At 36.3% G+C, this 21,854-nt stretch overlaps 1 protein-coding gene across 4 annotated transcripts in view; it reads right to left on the reverse strand.

Moving 5' to 3' along the window:
• Nucleotides 1-21,854, reverse strand: part of LOC133644812 (tyrosine-protein kinase RYK-like) — a 133,470-nt gene that overhangs the window by 12,125 nt on the left and 99,491 nt on the right. For all 4 annotated transcript variants that reach the window (XM_062039559.1, XM_062039560.1, XM_062039562.1 and 1 more), the window contains exons 13-14: nucleotides 14,019-14,128; nucleotides 13,784-13,943 (exon numbers count right to left, since the gene is read on the reverse strand). In XM_062039559.1, the coding sequence (XP_061895543.1) occupies nucleotides 13,784-13,943; nucleotides 14,019-14,128 (270 nt within the window). The remainder of the gene's footprint in view (nucleotides 1-13,783; nucleotides 13,944-14,018; nucleotides 14,129-21,854) is intronic.

The following is a 21,854-nucleotide window of genomic DNA, read 5'->3' on the forward strand; positions in this document are numbered from 1 at the left end:
ACTACATGACATATATACTTACAAAAATACATAAATATTACACGTTATGAGTGTACCTGTTACTACACAACATATATACTTTCAAAAATACGTAAATCTTACACGTTATTATGAATGTGCCTGTTACTGTATGACATATATACTTACAAAAATACGTAAATATTATACGTTATGAGTGTGCCTGTTAATACATGACATACTGTATACTTAAACAAATACGTAAATATTACACGTTATGAGTGTACCTGTTACTACATGACATATATACGTACAAAAATACGTAATTATTACATGTTATGAGGGTGCCTGTTACCACCCAACATATATACTTACAAAAAAAAACGGAAATATTACACGTTATGAGTGTACCTGTTACTACATGACATATATACGTACCAAATTACGTAATTATTACATGTTATGAGTGTGCCTGTTGCTACCCAACATATATACTTACAAAAAAACTTAAAAATATTACACGTTATGAGTGTGCCTGTTACTACACAACATATATACTTACAAAAATACGTAAATATTACACGTTATTATGAATGTGCCTGATACGTAAATATTACACGCTATGAGTGTGCCTGTTACTACATGACATATACTGTATAATTAAAAAAATCTGTAAATATTACACGTTACGAATGTTACTACATGACATGTATACTTACAAAAATACGTAAATATTACACGTTATGAGTGTGCCTGTTACTACACAACATATATACTTACAAAAATACGTAAATATTACACGTTATTATGAATGTGCCTGTTACTATATGACATATATACTTACAAAATTATGTAACTATTACACGCTATGAGTGTGCCTGTTAATACATGACATATACTGTATAATTAAAAAAATCCGTAAATATTACACGTTATGAGTGTGCCTGTTACTACACAACATATATACTTACAAAAATACGTAAATATTACACGTTATTATGAATGTGCCTGTTACTATATGACATACATACTTACAAAAATACGTAAATATTACACATTATGAGTGTGCCTGTTAATACATGACATATACTGTATACTTAAACAAATACGTAAATATTACACGTTATGAGTGTACCTGTTTGTACATGACATATATACGTACAAAAATACGTAATTATTACATGTTATGAGTGTGCCTGTTACTACACAACATATATACTTTCAAAAATACGTAAATCTTACACGTTATTATGAATGTGCCTGTTACTGTATGACATATATACTTACAAAAATACGTAAATATTATACGTTATGAGTGTGCCTGTTAATACATGACATATACTGTATACTTAAACAAATACGTAAATATTACACGTTATGAGTGTACCTGTTACTACATGACATATATACGTACAAAAATACGTAATTATTACATGTTATGAGTGTGCCTGTTACTACCCAACATATATACTTACAAAAAAAAACGGAAACATTACACGTTATGAGTGTACCTGTTACTACATGACATATATACGTACCAAATTACGTAATTATTACATGTTATGAGTGTGCCTGTTGCTACACAACATATATACTTACAAAAAACGTAAAAATATTACACGTTATGAGTGTCCCTGTTACTACACAACATATATACTTACAAAAATACGTAAATATTACACGTTATTATGAATGTGCCTGATACGTAAATATTACACGCTATGAGTGTGCCTGTTACTACATGACATATACTGTATAATTAAAAAAATCTGTAAATATTACACGTTACGAATGTTACTACATGACATGTATACTTACAAAAATACGTAAATATTACACGTTATTATTAATGTGCCTGTTACTATGACATACCTACTGACAGCGTGTATATAAAACGATGGAGGCTTTCGGATGGGTTCTGGTTTTTTTGAGTGATTGTTAGCTGACTTTTGCTAGCATTTGTTTACTATTTAGAGCATTGTGAATGATGGAAAATATTCCCAAACAAGCGCAGTTCCCCTGTAAATGTCACACATGCAGGCTGCTGCTAGTGCGGCGTCTTTGGGGACGATAAACAGCAATCACTTTACAGATCTATCCAAAAACATGAATGAAATGAAACATGGGACTACATAAACGAGGCAAACACCTGTTAGTTGAGTTTGTAAACAGCGAGCGTGGGATCGCTGTGAAACAAAAGACGTGTAAAGACATGCAGACGTGATTCATCTTACTACACTTGCACAGCATTTGTTCATTCAATGAGGTGAAGACAATCTCCTCGACAATCACGGCAAACCATAAACTAACGAGTTTGTGTGCGTCACATTCGGTGTGCGTCATGCCGAGGCCATGCTTAGCCGCTAGCTAATAGCAGGCCTCTGTGGACCGCCGGGAGGGGAGGCGGGTGCTGCCGTTCTTGGCTTCCCGCGAGGCGTCGTGACCATAAGAGGAATGCGGAGGGGTTGTCTGCCCGCCTGCACCTTGACCACCACTCTTGACAATGACACAAATACGGCGGGACCTCGAAAAAGGTCAAAGAGTTATTTCTGGGATGCCGGGCAACTTCCAGCGTGTACAGATTTAGACTAGGGATGTCCAAGTTAACTCATTAATTCATCACAAACATCTATAAACACAGATTAGACTTAGACTTCCTTTATTGTCATTCACATTTGAACTTTACAGTACAGATAAGAACGAAATTTCGTTGCATTTTGAGCAAACACGCTCCTTTACCTTAAAGGCCTACTGAAATGAATTTTTTTTTATTTAAACGGGGATAGCAGATTAGGGATGATGTTTGATAAGGAATTATCGAGTTCGAGCCTATTATCGAATCCTCTTATCGAACCGATTCCTTATCGATTCTCTTGTCGAGTCCAGATAGGTTGTTGTATACGGAAAAAAACACACAACATTTGGTTTAACAAAAGCTCACTTTTAATTATATAATAAAAAAAATAAAATCTAATAAATAAATAAATATTGACTGTTACCCACCTAAAAAAATAAATAAAAATAAATAAATATTGACTGTTGTTACCCAAAGTATATTAAGTGGGATTTTTCAGAGAAACAAATATATACAGTAGCACAAAAACAACCTGTCTCTGTGATCACTATAGGTGTATAAATAATAATATAGTGTTAAATAAAATCAGTCCCTTGGGCACAAAACTGAAAATAATACAGCTCCCCAAAAAGTGCACTTCTGCTGCTATTTGACATAACTGTTTGTTATGATGCTTTGACATTTTTGCACTTTATTTTTTTATTGAAAGAAAATTCTATGAAGAGAAAAGTTGTTTGCAAATGTGGTTACAATGCTAATAAATGAAAAGTTAAAGCTAAAAAAAGAAATACACTTTATTGAGTTAACATTATTTCTTTATAGGGGGAAAAATGTTATGAGCTAGAGAATATAACAACTACACTACCCAGCATGCAACGGGAGCTACGAGCATGCGCGGTAGCCCCGAAAAGTGTTGCATGTTGCCACGCTGTGAAAGTAAACGTCAAGAACTCAGCCAACACGCCTCGTCTGCATTATTTATAATTAGAAAAACAACACATATACAGTGTGATTTTGTTTTTTTTTTACAAGGAAAGACAAACAAAAGTTCAAAAAGGGAGATATGTTGTATATATATGTATGTGCTGCAGTGTTGTATATATATGTATGTGCTGCGGTTGTTTTAAGAAGGTTGCGACAGCTGCCGTAAAGGAGGTGCGTTGCTAGCCTGGTTGCTATGTTTCCGGTTGGTGGTAAAAGTGTTGGTCATGTGTTTTACCCTGCTCAAATCTCTCAGTAAAGTTATTCGATGGATTATAGCTTTTGTTTTGAACTTTATTACACCTTGGAGCGCTTTTTCCCGTCCATTGTTTTCCTGCTTTCGCTATCTGCGCCTAATGACTGAGCTACGTGACGTCATTTCTTGTGATGTCCCACGGAGCATTTCTGGTCGGGACGGGATTCGAATAAAGAATCAACTCTTTTCCTTTACTATAGTGGTCTCGATAACGGGTACCGGTTCTCAAAAAGGGATTCGAGTCCGAGGACTCGGTTCTTTTCTTATCAAACAACCGGGAAAACCGGTTTCGAGTATCATCCCTATAGCAGATCCATTCTATGTGTCATACTTGATCATTTCGCGATATTGCCATATTTTGCTGAAAGGATTTAGTATAGAACAACGACGATAAAGATCGCAACTTTTGGTATCTGATAAAAAAAAAAAGCCTTGGCTGTACCGGAAGTAGCGTGACGTAGTCAATTGAAAGGCTCCTCATATTTTCCTATTGTTTTCAACGCAGCTAGAGCGATTCGGAGCGAGAAAGCGACAATTACCCCATTAATTTGAGCGAGGATGAAAGATTCGTGGATGAGGAACGTGAGAGTGAAGGACTAAAGTGCAGTGCAGGACGGATCTTTTTTCGCTGTGACCGTAACTTAGGTACAAGCTGGCTCATTGGATTCCACACTCTCTCCTTTTTCTATTGTGGATCACGGATTTGTATTTTAAACCACCTGGGATACTATATCCTCTTGAAAATGAGAGTCGAGAACGCGAAATGGACATTCACAGTGACTTTTATCTCCACGACAATACATCGACGAAACACTTTAGCTACGGAGTTAACGTGATAGCATCGTGCTTAACTGCATATAGAAACAAAATAAATAAACCCCTGACTGGAAGGATAGACAGAAGATCAACAATACTATTAAACCATGGACATGTAACTACAGGGTTAATTCTTTCCAGCCTGGCGAAGCTTAACAATGCTGTTGCTAACGACGCCATTGAAGCTAACTTAGCAACGGGACCTCACAGAGCTATGCTAAAAACATTAGCTATCCACCTACGCCAGCCAGCCCTCATCTGCCCATCAACACCCGGGCTCACCTGCGTTCCAGCGATCGACGGTGCGACGAAGGACTTCACCCGATCACACATGCGGTCGGCGAGATGGAGGAAGTTAAGGTGAGTTCGGCGGCTAACGCGTCTGCTATCCATCTCTGTCTTCCTGGTTGTGTTGCTGCAGCCAGCCGCTAATACACCGATCCCACCTACAGCTTTCTTCTTTGCAGTCTCCATTGTTCATTAAACAAATTGCAAAAGATTCACCAACACAGATGTCCAGAATACTGTGGAATTTTGACATGAAAACAGAGCTATTTTGTATTGGATTCAATGGAGTACCAATACTTCCGCATCAACTGATTCCATCACGCGCATACGTCATCATACATAGACGTTCTCAACTAGAAGTGTGGCGGGAAATTTAAAATTACACTTTATAAGTTAACCCGGCCGTATTGGCATGTGTTGCAATGTTAAGATATCATCATTGATATATAAACTATCAGACTGCGTGGTCGCTAGTAGTGGCTTTCAGTAGGCCTTTAACTTTTATGGTGTTTGGTTGTTTTACACCAAATTACTGTAAATTGAAAACAAAAAAACTAGAGATGTCCGATAATGGCTTTTTTGCCGATATCCGATATTGTCCAACTCTTAACTACCGATTCCGATAAATACAGTGGTGGAATGAACACATTATTATGCCTAATTTTGCTGTGATGCCCCGCTGGATGCATTAAACAATGTAACTTTACCATGAATTGATTAACGTGCACCCGACTTAAACAAGTTGAAAAACTTATTGGGGTGTTACCATTTAGTGGTCAATTGTACGGAATATGTACTGTACTGTGCAATCTACTAATACAAGTTCCAATCAATCAAAAACAAGGTTTTCCAAAATAAGAGAACAACTTTAACTCCAGTTATGGAAAAAAATTGCCAACAAGGCACTGCCATATTTATTATTGAAGTCACAAAGTGCATTTTTTTTTTAACATGCCTCAAAACAACAGCTACAAAAACAATTAAGGCACACAGCTTCAGTCCAGAGTACGGAGGGTGTATATTGTAGCGTCCCGGAAAAGTTAGTGCTGCAAGGGGTTCTGGGTATTTGTCCTGTTGTGTTTATGTTGTGTTACGGTGCGGATGTTCTCCCGAAATGTGTTTGTCATTCTTGTTTGGTGTGGCGCATATTTGTAACAGTGTTTAAGTTGTTTACACCGCTACCCTCAGTGTGACCTGTATGGCTGTTGACCAAGTATGCGTGGCATTCACTTGTGTGTGTGTAAAAGCTGCATATATTATGTGACTGGGCCGGCACGCTGTTTGTATGGAGGGAAAGCGGACGTGACGACGGTTGTAGAGGACGCTAAAGGCAGTGGCTTTAAGGCACGCCCCCAATATTGTTGTTCGGGTGGGGAGAAATTCGGGAGAATGGTTGCCCCGGGAGATTTTCGGGAGGGGCACTGAAATTCGGGAGTCTCCCGGGAAAATCGGGAGGGTTGGCAAGTATGCCCTACGTCCGTGTTTTACCGGATATGTACCGCTCTGTACAGCGGCGTTTTAAAAAGTTATTCATAATTTCCGATATTACATTTTAAAGCATTTATCGGCCGATATTATCGGACATCTCTACAAAAAAACGATACAACTTTCATTTTTATGGTACAATTCTGACGCCTGAGCAGCCAGTTGTTTTTATTTTTTAACTGTTAAATCTACAGTTGTTGTTTTAATAGTGCATTAAGGCAGGGGTCCCCAACCTTTTTTCCACCAGGGACCGGTTTAATGTATGCATTACTTTCACGGACCGGCTTTCTACGTTTTGCAGATAAAAACAGCCAAAAATGAGCCTTTGGCTACAATCTGAAAGTTAAGTCGGAGAAAATGTGGTAGTTTATAAATGAACTAGATCAGGCACTTACTGAAGGAATTGCATGTGAATGCTCCAGTGCTGACAGAATGAAGTATGAATGTAAGAATAGTTTGAATATTGGAATGCATTTGAATTTCCAGGAAAACCGGAATTTGGTTTGGAACTTGGGAAAGACTTAGTTTGAATGTCCAGGATGAGTGGAAGGTGGAATGGTTTGAATAGGTTGAAAATGTTGGAATTGTGAAAAATGGATAATTCATTTGGAATGGGAAACATTTCCCTGAAAACGGAGAGTTCTTGGAAATCCGGGATTTTTTTTTTTTTTACAGTTTTTGAAAGGGAGAACACAATTCTTGAACAGGCTGAATATTTTGAAGTTGGAACGGTTTGAGTGGAAGTTGTGGAAGTTGTGGAACTTTGAAAAATGTCCCATTCTTTTCAATGGGAATTTCATGGATATTTGGGGATTTCGGGAAAAGAGGGATTTTTTGGGGGGAAAATGCAAAAAAATTTGAATGTTCCGAATGAGTTGAAATGGTTGGTGTTGGAATTTTTCAAATCGATCGAGAAATGTTGACATAGTAACATTTTTAATTGAGAAATGGTTTTACGGAATTCCTGGAATTTCGGGAAAACCAGGAATTTTTCCAGTTCGAAAAAAACAATGTTGTTTTTTGTCCTGATTAAGAGGAATGTTTTGAGTTTGAGTTTGAGTTTGAGTTTATTTCGAACATGCAAGCATACAACATGATACATCACAATTTCCAGTTTCTTTTCAACATGTTCGAAAAGGAGTAGGAAGAAGCAGAGCTTATTTAATCATACCCCTTTTCTTTACATAACAGTTGCAAAACTTTTTGTTCACTTCCTGTTCACAATTTTTTCACAATAAACTCCATAAGTAATTACAATAAAAATAAATAAATAAATAATAGTAAGAATTTAATAATAATAATTGGTGAAGTAAGTCATATTTCATATGATGAGATAAGTAAGATTACTTTAAGAATGAATGAATGGATGGATGAAATAAATTGAGAATGTTTGTCATGGTTCTTCTTCATTGTACTTTGTAAACACTTTAAGTTTGAAGAGTTTCTTGAAGTGTATCATATTAGTACATTGTTTGATTGCTTTGCTTAATCCATTCCATAATTTAATTCCACATACTGATATACTGAAGGTCTTAAGTGTTGTACGTGCATACAAATGTTTTAAATTACGTTTTTCTCTAAGATTATATTTCTCCTCTTTTGTTGAGAAGAATTGTTGTATATTCTTGGGTAGCAGGTTATAGTTTGCTTTGTGCATAATTTTAGCTGTTTGCAAATTCACTATGTCGTGGAATTTCAGTATTTTTGATTCAATAAATAAAGGGTTTGTATGTTCTCTATATCCAACATGATGTATTATTCTAACTGATCTTTTTTGTAACACCGTTAATGAATGAAGTGTACTTTTGTAATTATTTCCCCATATTTCTACACAGTAGCTCAGATATGGTAACACTAGTGAGCAGTAGAGAATATGAAGGGATTTTTGGTCTAGAACATGTTTTGCTTTATTCATTATTGACGTGTTTCTTGCAACTTTATGTTGTATATTTTTTACGTGAGATTTCCAGTTCAATTTATCATCAATCATTATACCTAGAAATTTGGTTTCGTTTACTCTTTCAATTTCTATTCCGTCTATTTGTATTTGTGTTTGACTTTCTCTTCTACGTTACCAAATAGCATTATTTTAGTTTTACTAAGATTCAACGATAGTCTGTTTTTGTCAAACCATCTTTTTAATTTGTTAATTTCTTCTGTTATTATTTGTATTATCTCCTGTGTGTTCTCTCCTGAACAAAACGCTGTTGTATCATCCGCAAATAATACTAACTTTAAATCTTTTGTAACTTTACAAATGTCATTTATATAGAGATTGAATAATTTAGGTCCTAATATTGATCCCTGAGGTACACCACAGGATATATTTAGCGTTGTAGACGTGTGTTCGCCTAGCTTCACGTATTGTTTCCTGTTCGTTAGATAACTTCTTATCCAGTTTAAGACTAACCCTCTGATGCCATATCGTTCTAGTTTTTTGATTAAAATATTGTGATTAATTGTGTCAAAAGCTTTAGTTAGATCCATAAAAACCGCTGCTGCACATTTTTTACTATCTATTGCATTGGTAATTTCTTCTGTAATTTCAATTAAAGCCATTGAAGTTGAGACATTAGCTCTGTATCCATATTGGTTCTCTTCGAGTATTCTATTTTTATTTATGAAACTTTCTAATCTGTTATTGAACAGTTTTTCAATGATTTTAGAAAATTGTGGAAGTAGAGAAACAGGTCTATAATTTGTAAATTGATGTTTATCTCCAGTCTTATAAATTGGTGCAACTTTAGCTATTTTCATTTTGTTTGGAAATGTACCTGTTTGAAATGATAGGTTACTAATATACATTAATGGTCCTGAGATCTCTTCAATAACCTTTTTTATCGTTTCCATATCAATTCCGTTACAATCAGTTGAAGTCTTAGATTTACATTTTTTCACGATTGTAACTATTTCCTCCTGTGTCACATTACTGAGGAACATGGAGTTGGGATTTGGCTCTATGGTGTCATTATAGTCCTCAATTGGAACTGGGTCTGGAATCCTTTCTTCCAATTTTGGTCCAATATTTACAAAATAATTATTGAAGCTTTCAACTACTTCCTTTATGTTGTCATTTTTTTTATTTTCATCTAAGAAGTATTGAGGGTAGTCCCTCTTAGTTCCATTTTTTATAATGCTATTGAGGATGCCCCATGTTGCTCTCATATTATTTTTGTTCCTGTCCAATAATTCACTGTAATATTCTTTTCTACATGATCGTAGTATGTCTGTTAACTTGTTTTTATACTTTTTGTACTTAATTTCTGCCTCTATAGTTCTTTGTGCTATAAATGTTCTATATAGTGTATTCTTCTTCTTACAAGCATTTTTTAATCCTTTTGTCATCCATGGTTGATTATTCTTTCTCTGCTTGTTACTGAGTTGTATCCATGGACAATGTTTGTCATAAAGTATTATGAACTTGTTTAAGAAATGTTCATATGCTTCATCAACCTCTTTTTCATTATACACATTGTCCCAATCTTGCTTTTGTAGTTCAATTTTGAAGGCAGTCATCCTCTTCTCTGTGCATAGTCTTGACGGTGGAACGGTTTGAAAAATGTGGATGGAGTAGTCGCCAGAAAAAATTGTCAAAAAAGGGTTTGAAAAAACTGGAATTCTTGGAATTCCTGGAATTTTTTTTTACTTGAAAAAATGATAGTTTCAATGTCCACGATGAGTGGAATGTGTTGAAGGTGGAATGGTTTGAATCGGTTGAAAAATTTGGAAATGGTGGAAGTTTGAAAAATGGCCAATTCATGGGAAAAATGTCCCTAAAAACGGAGAATTCTTGAAAATCCGAAAGTATTTTATTTTTTTGACAGTTTTTGAAAGAGCACACAATTCTTGAACAGGCTGAATATTTTGAAGTTGGAACGGTTTGAGTGGAAGTTGTGGAACTTTGAAAAATGTCCCATTCCTTTCAATGGGAATTTCATGGAAATTTGGGGATTTCGGGAAAAGAGGGATTTTTTTTTCGGAAAATGCCAAAAAATGTGAATGTTCTGAATGAGTTGAAATGGTTGGTGTTGGAATTTTTCAAATCGATCGAGAAATGTTGACGTAGTAACATTTTTAATTGAGAAATGGTTTTACGGAATTCCTGGAATTTCGGGAAAACCAGGAATTTTTCCAGTTCGAAAAAAACAACGTTGTTTTTTGTCCTGATTAAGAGGAATGTTTTGACGGTGGAACGGTTTAAATGGGTTGAAAAATGTGGATGGAGTAGTCGCCAGAAAAAATTGTCAAAAAAGGGTTTGAAAAAACTGGAATTCTCGGAATTCCTGGAATTTTTTTTTACTTGAAAAAATGATAGTTTCAATGTCCACGATGAGTGGAATGTGTTGAAGGTGGAATGGTTTGAATCGGTTGAAAAATTTGGAAATGGTGGAAGTTTGAAAAATGGCCAATTCATGGGAAAAATGTCCCTAAAAACGGAGAATTCTTGGAAATCCGGATTTTTTTTTTTTTACAGTTTTTGAAAGGGAGCACACAATTCTTGAACATGCTGAATATTTTGAAGTTGGAACGGTTTGAGTGGAAGTTGTGGAACTTTGAAAAATGTCCCATTCTTTTCAATGGGAATTTCAAGGAAATTTGGGGATTTCGGGAAAAAAATGATTTTTTGGGGGGAAAACGCAAAAAAATTTGAATGTTCCGAATGAGTTGAAATGGTTGGTGTTGGATTTTTTCAAATCGGTCGAGAAATGTTGTAGTAACATTTTTAATTGAGAAATGGTTTTACGGAATTCCTGGAAAACCAGGAATTTTTCCAGTTCGAAAAAAACAACGTTGTTTTTTGTCTTGATTAAGAGGAATGTTTTGACGGTGGATTGGGTTGAAAAATGTGGATGGAGTAGTCGCCAGAAAAAAGGTCAAAAAAGGGTTTGAAAAAACTGGAATTCTTGGAATTCCTGGAATTTTTTTTTACTTGAAAAAATGATAGTTTCAATGTCCACGGTGAGTGGAATGTGTTGAAGGTGGAATGGTTTGAATCGGTTGAAAAATTTTGAAATGGTGGAAGTTTGAAAAATGGCCAATTCATGGGAAAAATGTCCCTAAAAACGGAGAATTCTTGAAAATCCGAAAGTATTTTTTTTTTTTTTTACAGTTTTTGAAAGAGAGCACACAATTCTTGAACAGGCTGAATATTTTGAAGTTGGAACGGTTTGAGTGGAAGTTGTGGAACTTTGAAAAATGTCCCATTCTTTTCAATGGGAATTTCATGGAAATTTGGGGATTTCGGGAAAAGAGGGATTTTTTTTTCGGAAAATGCCAAAAAATGTGAATGTTCTGAATGAGTTGAAATGGTTGGTGTTGGAATTTTTCAAATCGGTCGAGAAATGTTGACGTAGTAACATTTTTAATTGAGAAATGGTTTTACGGAATTCCTGGAATTTCGGGAAAACCAGGAATTTTTCCAGTTTGAAAAAAACAACGTTGTTTTTTGTCTTGATTAAGAGGAATGTTTTGACGGTGGAACGGTTTAAATGGGTTGAAAAATGTGGATGGAGTAGTCGCCAGAAAAAATGGTCAAAAAAGGGTTTGAAAAAACTGGAATTCTTGGAATTCCTGGAATTTTTATTTACTTGAAAAAATGATAGTTACAATGTCCACGATGAGTGGAATGTGTTGAAGGTGGAATGGTTTGAATCGGTTGAAAAATTTGGAAATGGTGGAAGTTTGAAAAATGGCCAATTCATGGGAAAAATGTCCCTAAAAACGGAGAATTCTTGGAAATCCGGAATTTTTTTTTTTTTTTTTTACAGTTTTTGAAAGGGAGCACACAATTCTTGAACAGGCTGAATATTTTGAAGTTGGAACGGTTTGAGTGGAAGTTGTGGAACTTTGAAAAATGTCCCATTCTTTTCAATGGGAATTTCATGGAAATTTGGGGATTTCGGGAAAAGAGGGATTTTTTTTTGGAAAATGCAAAAAAATGTGAATGTTCTGAATGAGTTGAAATGGTTGGTGTTGGAATTTTTCAAATCGATCGAGAAATGTTGACGTAGTAACATTTTTAATTGAGAAATGGTTTTACGGAATTCCTGGAATTTCGGGAAAACCAGGAATTTTTCCAGTTCGAAAAAAACAACATTGTTTTTTGTCCTGATTAAGAGGAATGTTTTGACGGTGGAACGGTTTAAATGGGTTGAAAAATGTGGATGGAGTAGTCGCCAGAAAAAATTGTCAAAAAAGGGTTTGAAAAAACTGGAATTCTCGGAATTCCTGGAATTTTTTTTTACTTGAAAAAATGATAGTTTCAATGTCCACGATGAGTGGAATGTGTTGAAGGTGGAATGGTTTGAATCGGTTGAAAAATTTGGAAATGGTGGAAGTTTGAAAAATGGCCAATTCATGGGAAAAATGTCCCTAAAAACAGGGAATTCTTGGAAATCCGGACATTTTTTATTTTTTTTACAGTTTTTGAAAGGAAGCACACAATTCTTTGACAGGCTGAATATTTTGAAGTTGGAATGGTTTGAGTAGAAGTTGCGGAACTTTGAAAAATGTCCCATTCTTTTCAATGGGAATTTCATGGATATTTGGGGATTTCGGGAAAAAAAAAAAGGGATTTTTTTTGGGGAAAATGCAAAAAAATTTGAATGTTCCGAATGAGTTGAAATGGTTGGGGTTGGAATTTTTCAAATCGGTCGAGAAATGTTGACGTAGTAACATTTTTAATTGAGAAATGGTATCAAGGAACCATCTGCTTAAACAAACACAAGTCCAAGATCCAGTATATGACAGGAGAGTTGTGCTGTTTTAGGAATCTGCTGCATAAGCACTAGTCAAAGATCCTTTATATGACAGGAAACTTGTCCTGCTTTTAGGAATCTGCTGCTTAAACACTAGTCAAAGATCGATTATACGACAAATAATTGTGCTGTTTTTAGGAATCTGCTGCTTAAACACAAGTCAAAGATCCAGTACATGACATGAGAGTTGTGCTGTTTTTAGGAATCTGCAGCATAAAAACAAGTCACAGATCCAGTATAAGACAGGAGAGTTGTGCTGTTTTTAGGAATCTGCTGCTTAAAAACAAGTCAAAGATCCAGTATAAGACAGGAGATTGTTTTAGGAGCATACTGCATAAAAACTAAATGTATATGACAGGAAAGTTGTGCTGTTTTTAGGAATCAGCTGCAATGTGATGTCATACATGGGCTGCATGCCGTCAGTTGAAAAGCAGGGTATCAACGTCAGACCGGTTTGGTTTTGGTTTTATGTGGACCAGGAAGGACTTTATGAGACAAACCACATCAGCAGGAAGTACAACCCAGGAGCAAAATTTAAATAAAAAATAAAAATAAAAATCAGGGCGAGGAAGTAGAAAAATGCATGCAGCCGCACATTCCAACACAAAACAGAAAGGTCTGCTGGGTGTTGACTTTATTTGTCGGTTTATGGAGACGTTTTCTCACCACGTCGCTGGCGCTGGAGAAGTCGTTGTCCAGCAGGCTTTCCAGAGCCATCCAGCGCACGGGCCGGTTCTCGTTGTCCCCCAGGCAGTGGTAGTCCATGGGGAAGAGATCTCGGGCCAGGGCGTTGTCCGTGATCTTCACCTGCATGTTGTCGTCGATGCTGCGGGGAGAGCCGGGTTACCTACAGGTCAACTTCGGTACATTTCCACACCTGGGGGAAAAGTGGGCCACTCACACACAGTTCCTGGCGGCCAGGTCTTTGTGGATGACCTCTCGCCGGGCCAGGTAGCTCATTCCGCACGCGATCTGGATCGCCATGTAGACCAGGTCTTGCTGAGAGACGGCCTGGCGAGGAAACGAGCAGAGACAATGGTGAGAGCAGGAAACAAGTGCCATGTGGCCCTTACTTCCTTCACTCCGGGGTCAAAAACTAGACATTTATATTCATCAACTCCTCTTTTTTATGGCTTTCACCGCGTTACGACTACAACACAATGTCCACTTTCACTGGGACTAAGTCATAAAACTAAACTCTGCATGAAACACAAAACTAAGTAGGGATCCGCAGATTATCGGCGCCGATATTTGGCATTTTGACATACATGGGCATCAGCGACTGAACTACATGAGCAAATACAATACATACACACATGATAGCAGTATATTTAATATTTAAAAAATAATAATTAGTGAAGTAGATAGGAACTAGAATTTGCAATTCCGGTAGGTATTTTGTGTGAATGCCCAATGTGCGCAAACTGATGATACGCGTAAATGCTTGAATGTCCAGGGTGAGTGGAGTGTGTGGATGTTGGAACGGTTCAAATCGGATGACAAATGCGGGATATGCAGTCGATTGTATATTTCCCATTCATTGTCAATGGGGAGAAAATTACTGGAAAACCGGGAATTTTGGTAAAGGGAAAAGCATGTTTTGCGTTCGGTATATGTAAAGTGTGGGTGGATAATTGGGTTGAAAAAATGCGGGACATTTTTAGAAATATTCCTGTTTATTTGAATGGAAAGTCCCTGGAAATTTGGGGATTTCGGGAAATCCAGAAATTTTTGAAAATATTGATCTTAGCACAACTGTCCCAGCTGATACGAATGGGTTGGTGTTGGAATTTTTTTTTTTTTTTTTAAATCGGTTGAAAAAATATTGACGTAGTAACAGTTTGAATTGAGAATGGGTATTTCAGAATTCCTGGAATTTCGGGAAAACCGGGAATTTGTACAAAAAAAAATATGGTAATATTGTTGTCCCAATTAAGAAAAATGTTTTGAAGGTGGAATTGTCAAAAACGGTTGAAAAATGTGGATTGTGAAAACTTTCCAGGAAGAGGTGAAAACAGGGCTTTGGAAAACCGGGAATTCTGAAAATTCCTGGATTTCTTTTGAACTTGGAAAATGGCAGTTTGATAGTCCAAGGTGTGTGGATGTCGGAACGGTTCAAATCGGATGACAAATGCGGGATATGCAGTCGATTGTATAATGCCCATTCATTGTCAATGGGGATAAAATTACTGGAAAACCGGGAATTTTGGTAAAGGGAAAAGCATGTTTTGCGTTCGGTATATGGAAAGTGTGGGTGGATAATTGGGTTGAAAAGATGCAGAACATTTTTAGAAATATTCCTGTTTATTTGAATGGAAAGTTCCTGGAAATTTGGGGATTTCGGGAAAACCAGAAATTTTTGAAAATATTGATCTTAGCACTATTGTCCCAGATGATACGAATAGGTTGGTGTTGGAATTTTTTTAATTTTTTTAAATCGGTTGAAAAAATATTGACGTAGTAACAGTTTGAATTGAGAATGGGTATTTCAGAATTCCTGGAATTTGTACAAAAAAAAATATGGTAATATTGTTGTCCCAATTAAGAAAAATGTTTTGAAGGTGGAATTGTCAAAAACGGTTGAAAAATGTGGATTGTGAAAACTTTCCAGGAAGAGGTGAAAACAGGGCTTTGGAAAACCGGGAATTCTGAAAATTCCTGGATTTCTTTTAAACTTGGAAAATGGCAGTTTGATAGTCCAAGGTGTGTGGATGTCGGAACGGTTCAAATCGGATGACAAATGCGGGATATGCAGTCGACTGTATATTTCACATTCATTGTCAATGGGGATAAAATTACTGGAAAACCGGGAATTTTGGTAAAGGGAAAAGCATGTTTTGCGTTCGGTATATGGAAAGTGTGGGTGGATAATTGGGTTGAAAAAATGAGTAACATTTTTAGAAATATTCCTGTTTATTTGAATGGAAAGTCCCTGGAAATTTGGGGATTTCGGGAAATCCAGAAATTTTTGAAAATATTGATCTTAGCACAATTGTCCCAGATGATACGAATAGGTTGGTGTTGGAATTTTTTTTATTTTATTTTTTAAATCGGTTGAAAAAATATTGACGTAGTAACAGTTTGAATTGAGAATGGGTATTTCAGAATTCCTGGAATTTCGGGAAAACTGGGAATTTGTACAAAAAAAATATGGTAATATTGCTGTCCCAATGAAGAAAAATGTTTTGAAGGTGGAATTGTCAAAAACGGTTGAAAAATGTGGATTGTGAAAACTTTCCAGGAAGAGGTGAAAACAGGGCTTTGGAAAACCGGGAATTCTGAAAATTCCTGGATTTCTTTTAAAATTGGAAAATGGCAGTTTGATAGTCCAAGGTGTGTGGATGTCGGAACGGTTCAAATCGGATGACAAATGCAGGATATGCAGTCGATTGTATATTTCCCATTCATTGTCAATGGGGAGAAAATTACTGGAAAACCGGGAATTTTGGTAAAGGGAAAAGCATGTTTTGCGTTCGGTATATGGAAAGTGTGGGTGGATAATTGGGTTGAAAAGATGCAGAACATTTTTAGAAATATTCCTGTTTATTTGAATGGAAAGTCCCTGGAAATTTGGGGATTTCGGGAAATCCAGAAATTTTTGAAAATATTGATCTTAGCACAATTGTCCCAGATGATACGAATAGGTTGGTGTTGGAATTTTTTTTATTTTATTTTTTTTTTAAATCGGTTGAAAAAATATTGACGTAGTAACAGTTTGAATTGAGAATGGGTATTTCAGAATTCCTGGAATTTCGGGAAAACCGGGAATTTATACCAAAAAAAATATGGTAATATTGTTGTCCCAATTAAGAAAAATGTTTTGAAGGTGGAATTGTCAAAAACGGTTGAAAAATGTGGATTGTGAAAACTTTCCAGGAAGAGGTGAAAACAGGGCTTTGGAAAACCGGGAATTCTGAAAATTCCTGGATTTCTTTTAAACTTGGAAAATGGCAGTTTGATAGTCCAAGGTGTGTGGATGTCGGAACGGTTCAAATCGGATGACAAATGTGGGATATGCAGTCGATTGTATATTCCCCATTCATTGTCAATGGGGATAAAATTACTGGAAAACCGGGAATTTTGGTAAAGGGAAAAGCATGTTTTGCGTTCGGTATATGGAAAGTGTGGGTGGATAATTGGATTGAAAAGATGCAGAACATTTTTAGAAATACTCCTGTTTATTTGAATGGAAAGTCCCTGGAAATTTGGGGATTTCGGGAAAACCAGAAATTTTTGAAAATATTGATTTTAGCACAATTGTCCCAGATGATATGAATGGGTTGGTGTTGGAATTTTGATTTTATTTTATTTTTTTAAATCGGTTGAAAAAATATTGACGTAGTAACAGTTTGAATTGAGAATGGGTATTTCAGAATTCCTGGATTTTCGGGAAAACCGGGAATTTGTACAAAAAAAAATATGGTAATATTGTTGTCCCAATTAAGAAAAATGTTTTGAAGGTGGAATTGTCAAAAACGGTTGAAAAATGTGGATTGTGAAAACTTTCCAGGAAGAGGTGAAAACAGGGCTTTGGAAAACCGGGAATTCTGAAAATTCCTGGATTTCTTTTAAACTTGGAAAATGGCAGTTTGATAGTCCAAGGTGTGTGGATGTCGGAACGGTTCAAATCGGATGACAAATGCGGGATATGCAGTCGATTGTATATTTCCCATTCATTGTCAATGGGGATAAAATTACTGGAAAACCGGGAATTTTGGTAAAGGGAAAAGCATGTTTTGCGTTCGGTATATGGAAAGTGTGGGTGGATAATTGGGTTGAAAAGATGCAGAACATTTTTAGAAATATTCCTGTTTATTTGAATGGAAAGTTCCTGGAAATTTGGGGATTTCGGGAAAACCAGAAATTTTTGTAAATATTGATCTTAGCACAATTGTCCCAGATGATACGAATAGGTTGGTGTTGGAATTTTTTTTTTTTTTTTTTTTTTTTTTTTTTTTTTTTTTTTTTTTTTTTTTTTTTTTTTTTTAAATCGGTTGAAAAAATATTGACGTAGTAACAGTTTGAATTGAGAATGGGTATTTCAGAATTCCTGGAATTTGTACAAAAAAAAATATGGTAATATTGTTGTCCCAATTAAGAAAAATGTTTTGAAGGTGGAATTGTCAAAAACGGTTGAAAAATGTGGATTGTGAAAACTTTCCAGGAAGAGGTGAAAACAGGGCTTTGGAAAACCGGGAATTCTGAAAATTCCTGGATTTCTTTTAAACTTGGAAAATGGCAGTTTGATAGTCCAAGGTGTGTGGATGTCAGAACGGTTCAAATCGGATGACAAATGTGGGATATGCAGTCGATTGTATATTCCCCATTCATTGTCAATGGGGATAAAATTACTGGAAAACCGGGAATTTTGGTAAAGGGAAAAGCATGTTTTGCGTTCGGTATATGGAAAGTGTGGGTGGATAATTGGATTGAAAAGATGCAGAACATTTTTAGAAATACTCCTGTTTATTTGAATGGAAAGTCCCTGGAAATTTGGGGATTTCGGGAAAACCAGAAATTTTTGAAAATATTGATTTTAGCACAATTGTCCCAGATGATATGAATGGGTTGGTGTTGGAATTTTTTTTTATTTTATTTTTTTTAAATCGGTTGAAAAAATATTGACGTAGTAACAGTTTGAATTGAGAATGGGTATTTCAGAATTCCTGGAATTTCGGGAAAACCGGGAATTTGTACAAAAAAAAAAATGGTAATATTGTTGTCCCAATTAAGAAAAATGTTTTGAAGGTGGAATTGTCAAAAACGGTTGAAAAATGTGGATTGTGAAAACTTTCCAGGAAGAGGTGAAAACAGGGCTTTGGAAAACCGGGAATTCTGAAATTTCCTGGATTTCTTTTAAACTTGGAAAATGGCAGTTTGATAGTCCAAGGTGTGTGGATGTCGGAACGGTTCAAATCGGATGACAAATGCGGGATATGCAGTCGATTGTATATTCCCCATTCATTGTCAATGGGGATAAAATTACTGGAAAACCGGGAATTTTGGTAAAGGGAAAAGCCTGTTTTGTGTTCGGTATATGGAAAGTGTGGGTGGATAATTGGGTTGAAAAGATGCAGAACATTTTTAGAAATATTCCTGTTTATTTGAATGGAAAGTTCCTGGAAATTTTGGGATTTCGGGAAAACCAGAAATTTTTGAAAATATTGATCTTAGCACTATTGTCCCAGATGATACGAATGGGTTGGTGTTGGAATTTTTTTTTTTTTTTTTTTTAAATCGGTTGAAAAAATATTGACGTAGTAACAGTTTGAATTGAGAATGGGTATTTCAGCATTCCTGGAATTTCGGGAAAACTGGGAATTTGTACAAAAAAAAATATGGTAATATTGTTGTCCCAATTAAGAAAAATGTTTTGAAGGTGGAATTGTCAAAAACGGTTGAAAAATGTGGATTGTGAAAACTTTCCAGGAAGAGGTGAAAACAGGGCTTTGGAAAACCGGGAATTCTGAAAATTCCTGGATTTCTTTTAAACTTGGAAAATGGCAGTTTGATAGTCCAAGGTGAGTGGAGTGTGTGGATGTCGGAACGGTTCAAATCGGACGAGAAATGTGGGATATGCAGTCGATCGTATAATGCCCATTCATTGTCACTTGGGAGAAAAAATACCAAAAATTCTGGAAAAAACGGGATTTTGGTAAAGGGAAAACATGCTTTGTGTTTGATATATGGGAAGAGCAGTGTGGATGGTTCAACGGTCCGAACGGGTTTTAAAAGAACGGAAAAATGTTGAGACATTTTCCCCTTCTTTTAAATAAAATTCCCTGGAGATTTGGGAATTTCAGGAAAACCAGGAATGATTGAAATTTTTGATCCTAGCACAATTGTCGTAGATGATATGAATGGGTTGGTGTTGGAATTTGTTGAAATCAGCTGAAAAATGTTGACGTAGTAACAGTTAGAATTGGGAATGGGTATCTCAGAATTCCTGGAATTTCGGGAAAACCGGGAATTTGTACAAAAAGAAAAATGGTGATGTTGTCCCAATTAAGAAGAATGTTTTGAAGGTGGAATGGTCAAACACGGTTAAAAAATGTGGATTGTGAAAAATTTCCAGGAAGACGTGAAAATAGGGCTTTGGAAAAGCGCTAATTCCGGGAATTCCTGGATTTTTTGTTTTACTTGGAAAATGGTAGTTTGGTAGTCCAGAGTGAGTGGAGTGTGTGGACGTTGGAATGGTTCAAATTGGATATGCAGTCGATTGTATATCTCCCGTTCATTGTCACTGGGGATAAAATTACCGGAAATTCTGGGAAAACCAGGCTTTCGTTTGGTTGATAGAAAGAGCAGTGTGGGTGGATGGTTGAAAGGTCGGAATTGGGTTGAAAAAAAGAAAAATTATGATGTCCTAATTAAGAAGAATATTTTGAAGGTGGAATGGTCAAAAATGGTTAAAAAATGTGGATTGTGAAAACTTTCCAGGAAGAGGTGAAAACAGGGCTTTGGAAAACTGGGAATTCTGAAAATTCCTGGATTTTTTTTTTTAAACTTGGAAGTTTGATAGTTCAAGGTGAGTGTAGTGTGTAGATGTCGGAACGGTTCGAATCGGACGAGAAATGTGGGGTATGCAGTCGATCGTATAATGCCCATTCATTGTCACTTGGGAGAAAAAATACCGGAAATTTTGTAAAAAACGGGATTTTGGTAAAGGGAAAACACGTTTTGTGTTTGATATATGGGAAGAGCAGTGTGGATGGTTCAACGGTCGGAACGGGTTTTAAAAGAACGGAAAAATGTTGAGACATTTTCCCCTTCTTTTAAATCAAATTCCCTGGAGATTTGGGGATTTCAGGAAAACCAGGAATGATTGAAAATTTTGATCCTAGCACAATTGTCGTAGATGATATGAATGGGTTGGTGTTGTAATTTGTTGAAATCGGCTGAAAAATGTTGACGTAGTAACAGTTAGAATTGGGAATGGGTATCTCAGAATTCCTGGAATTTCAGGAAAACCGTGAATTTGTACAAAAAAAAAATGGTAATATTGTTGTCCCAATTAAGAAAAATGTTTTGAAGGTGGAATTGTCAAAAACGGTTGAAAAATGTGGATTGTGAAAACTTTCCAGGAAGAGGTGAAAACAGGGCTTTTTGAAAATTCCTGGATTTTTTTTTAAAACTCGGAAGTTTGATAGTCCAAGGTGAGTGGAGTGTGTGGATGTCGGAACGGTTCGAATCGGACGAGAAATGTGGGGTATGCAGTCGATTGTATAATGCCCATTCATTGTCACTTGGGAGAGAAAATACCAGAAATTCTGGAAAAAAAAGGATTTTGGTAAAGGGAAAACATGTTTTGTGTTTGATATATGGGAAGAGCAGTGTGGAATTCCTCGAATTTCGGGAAAACTGGCAATTTGTACAAAAAAAAAAAGAAGTTATGTTTTTGTTGACCTAGTAGATGGCAGTCACACATAAGAGATACGTGTGGACTGCAAGATGACGGCATAATTCTGACATTGTGTGATGTGGAATGGTGCAATAAAAGGTCCGCCAAGCAGATCATGCAGTACCAGCGAGTGCAGCCAAGCTAACGGGCGAGGTCCGTACACCGTGGGAACACTCGACACCTCTTCGCTCTGCCAGGAGATGTTTGCTGTCAGTCTGACGAGCGCTCCCTTCCACCGCCATGTGGCCCGGCCTGAGATTTACGGCTGTTGCAACACCTCCGCTAAACGGCGTCGTCTCCCGCCAGCGCTACAAAAGCTCCTAATGAGATCGCACT

Source organism: Entelurus aequoreus, linkage group LG27, assembly GCF_033978785.1.
Source record: "Entelurus aequoreus isolate RoL-2023_Sb linkage group LG27, RoL_Eaeq_v1.1, whole genome shotgun sequence".
NCBI lineage: Eukaryota > Metazoa > Chordata > Actinopteri > Syngnathiformes > Syngnathidae > Entelurus > Entelurus aequoreus.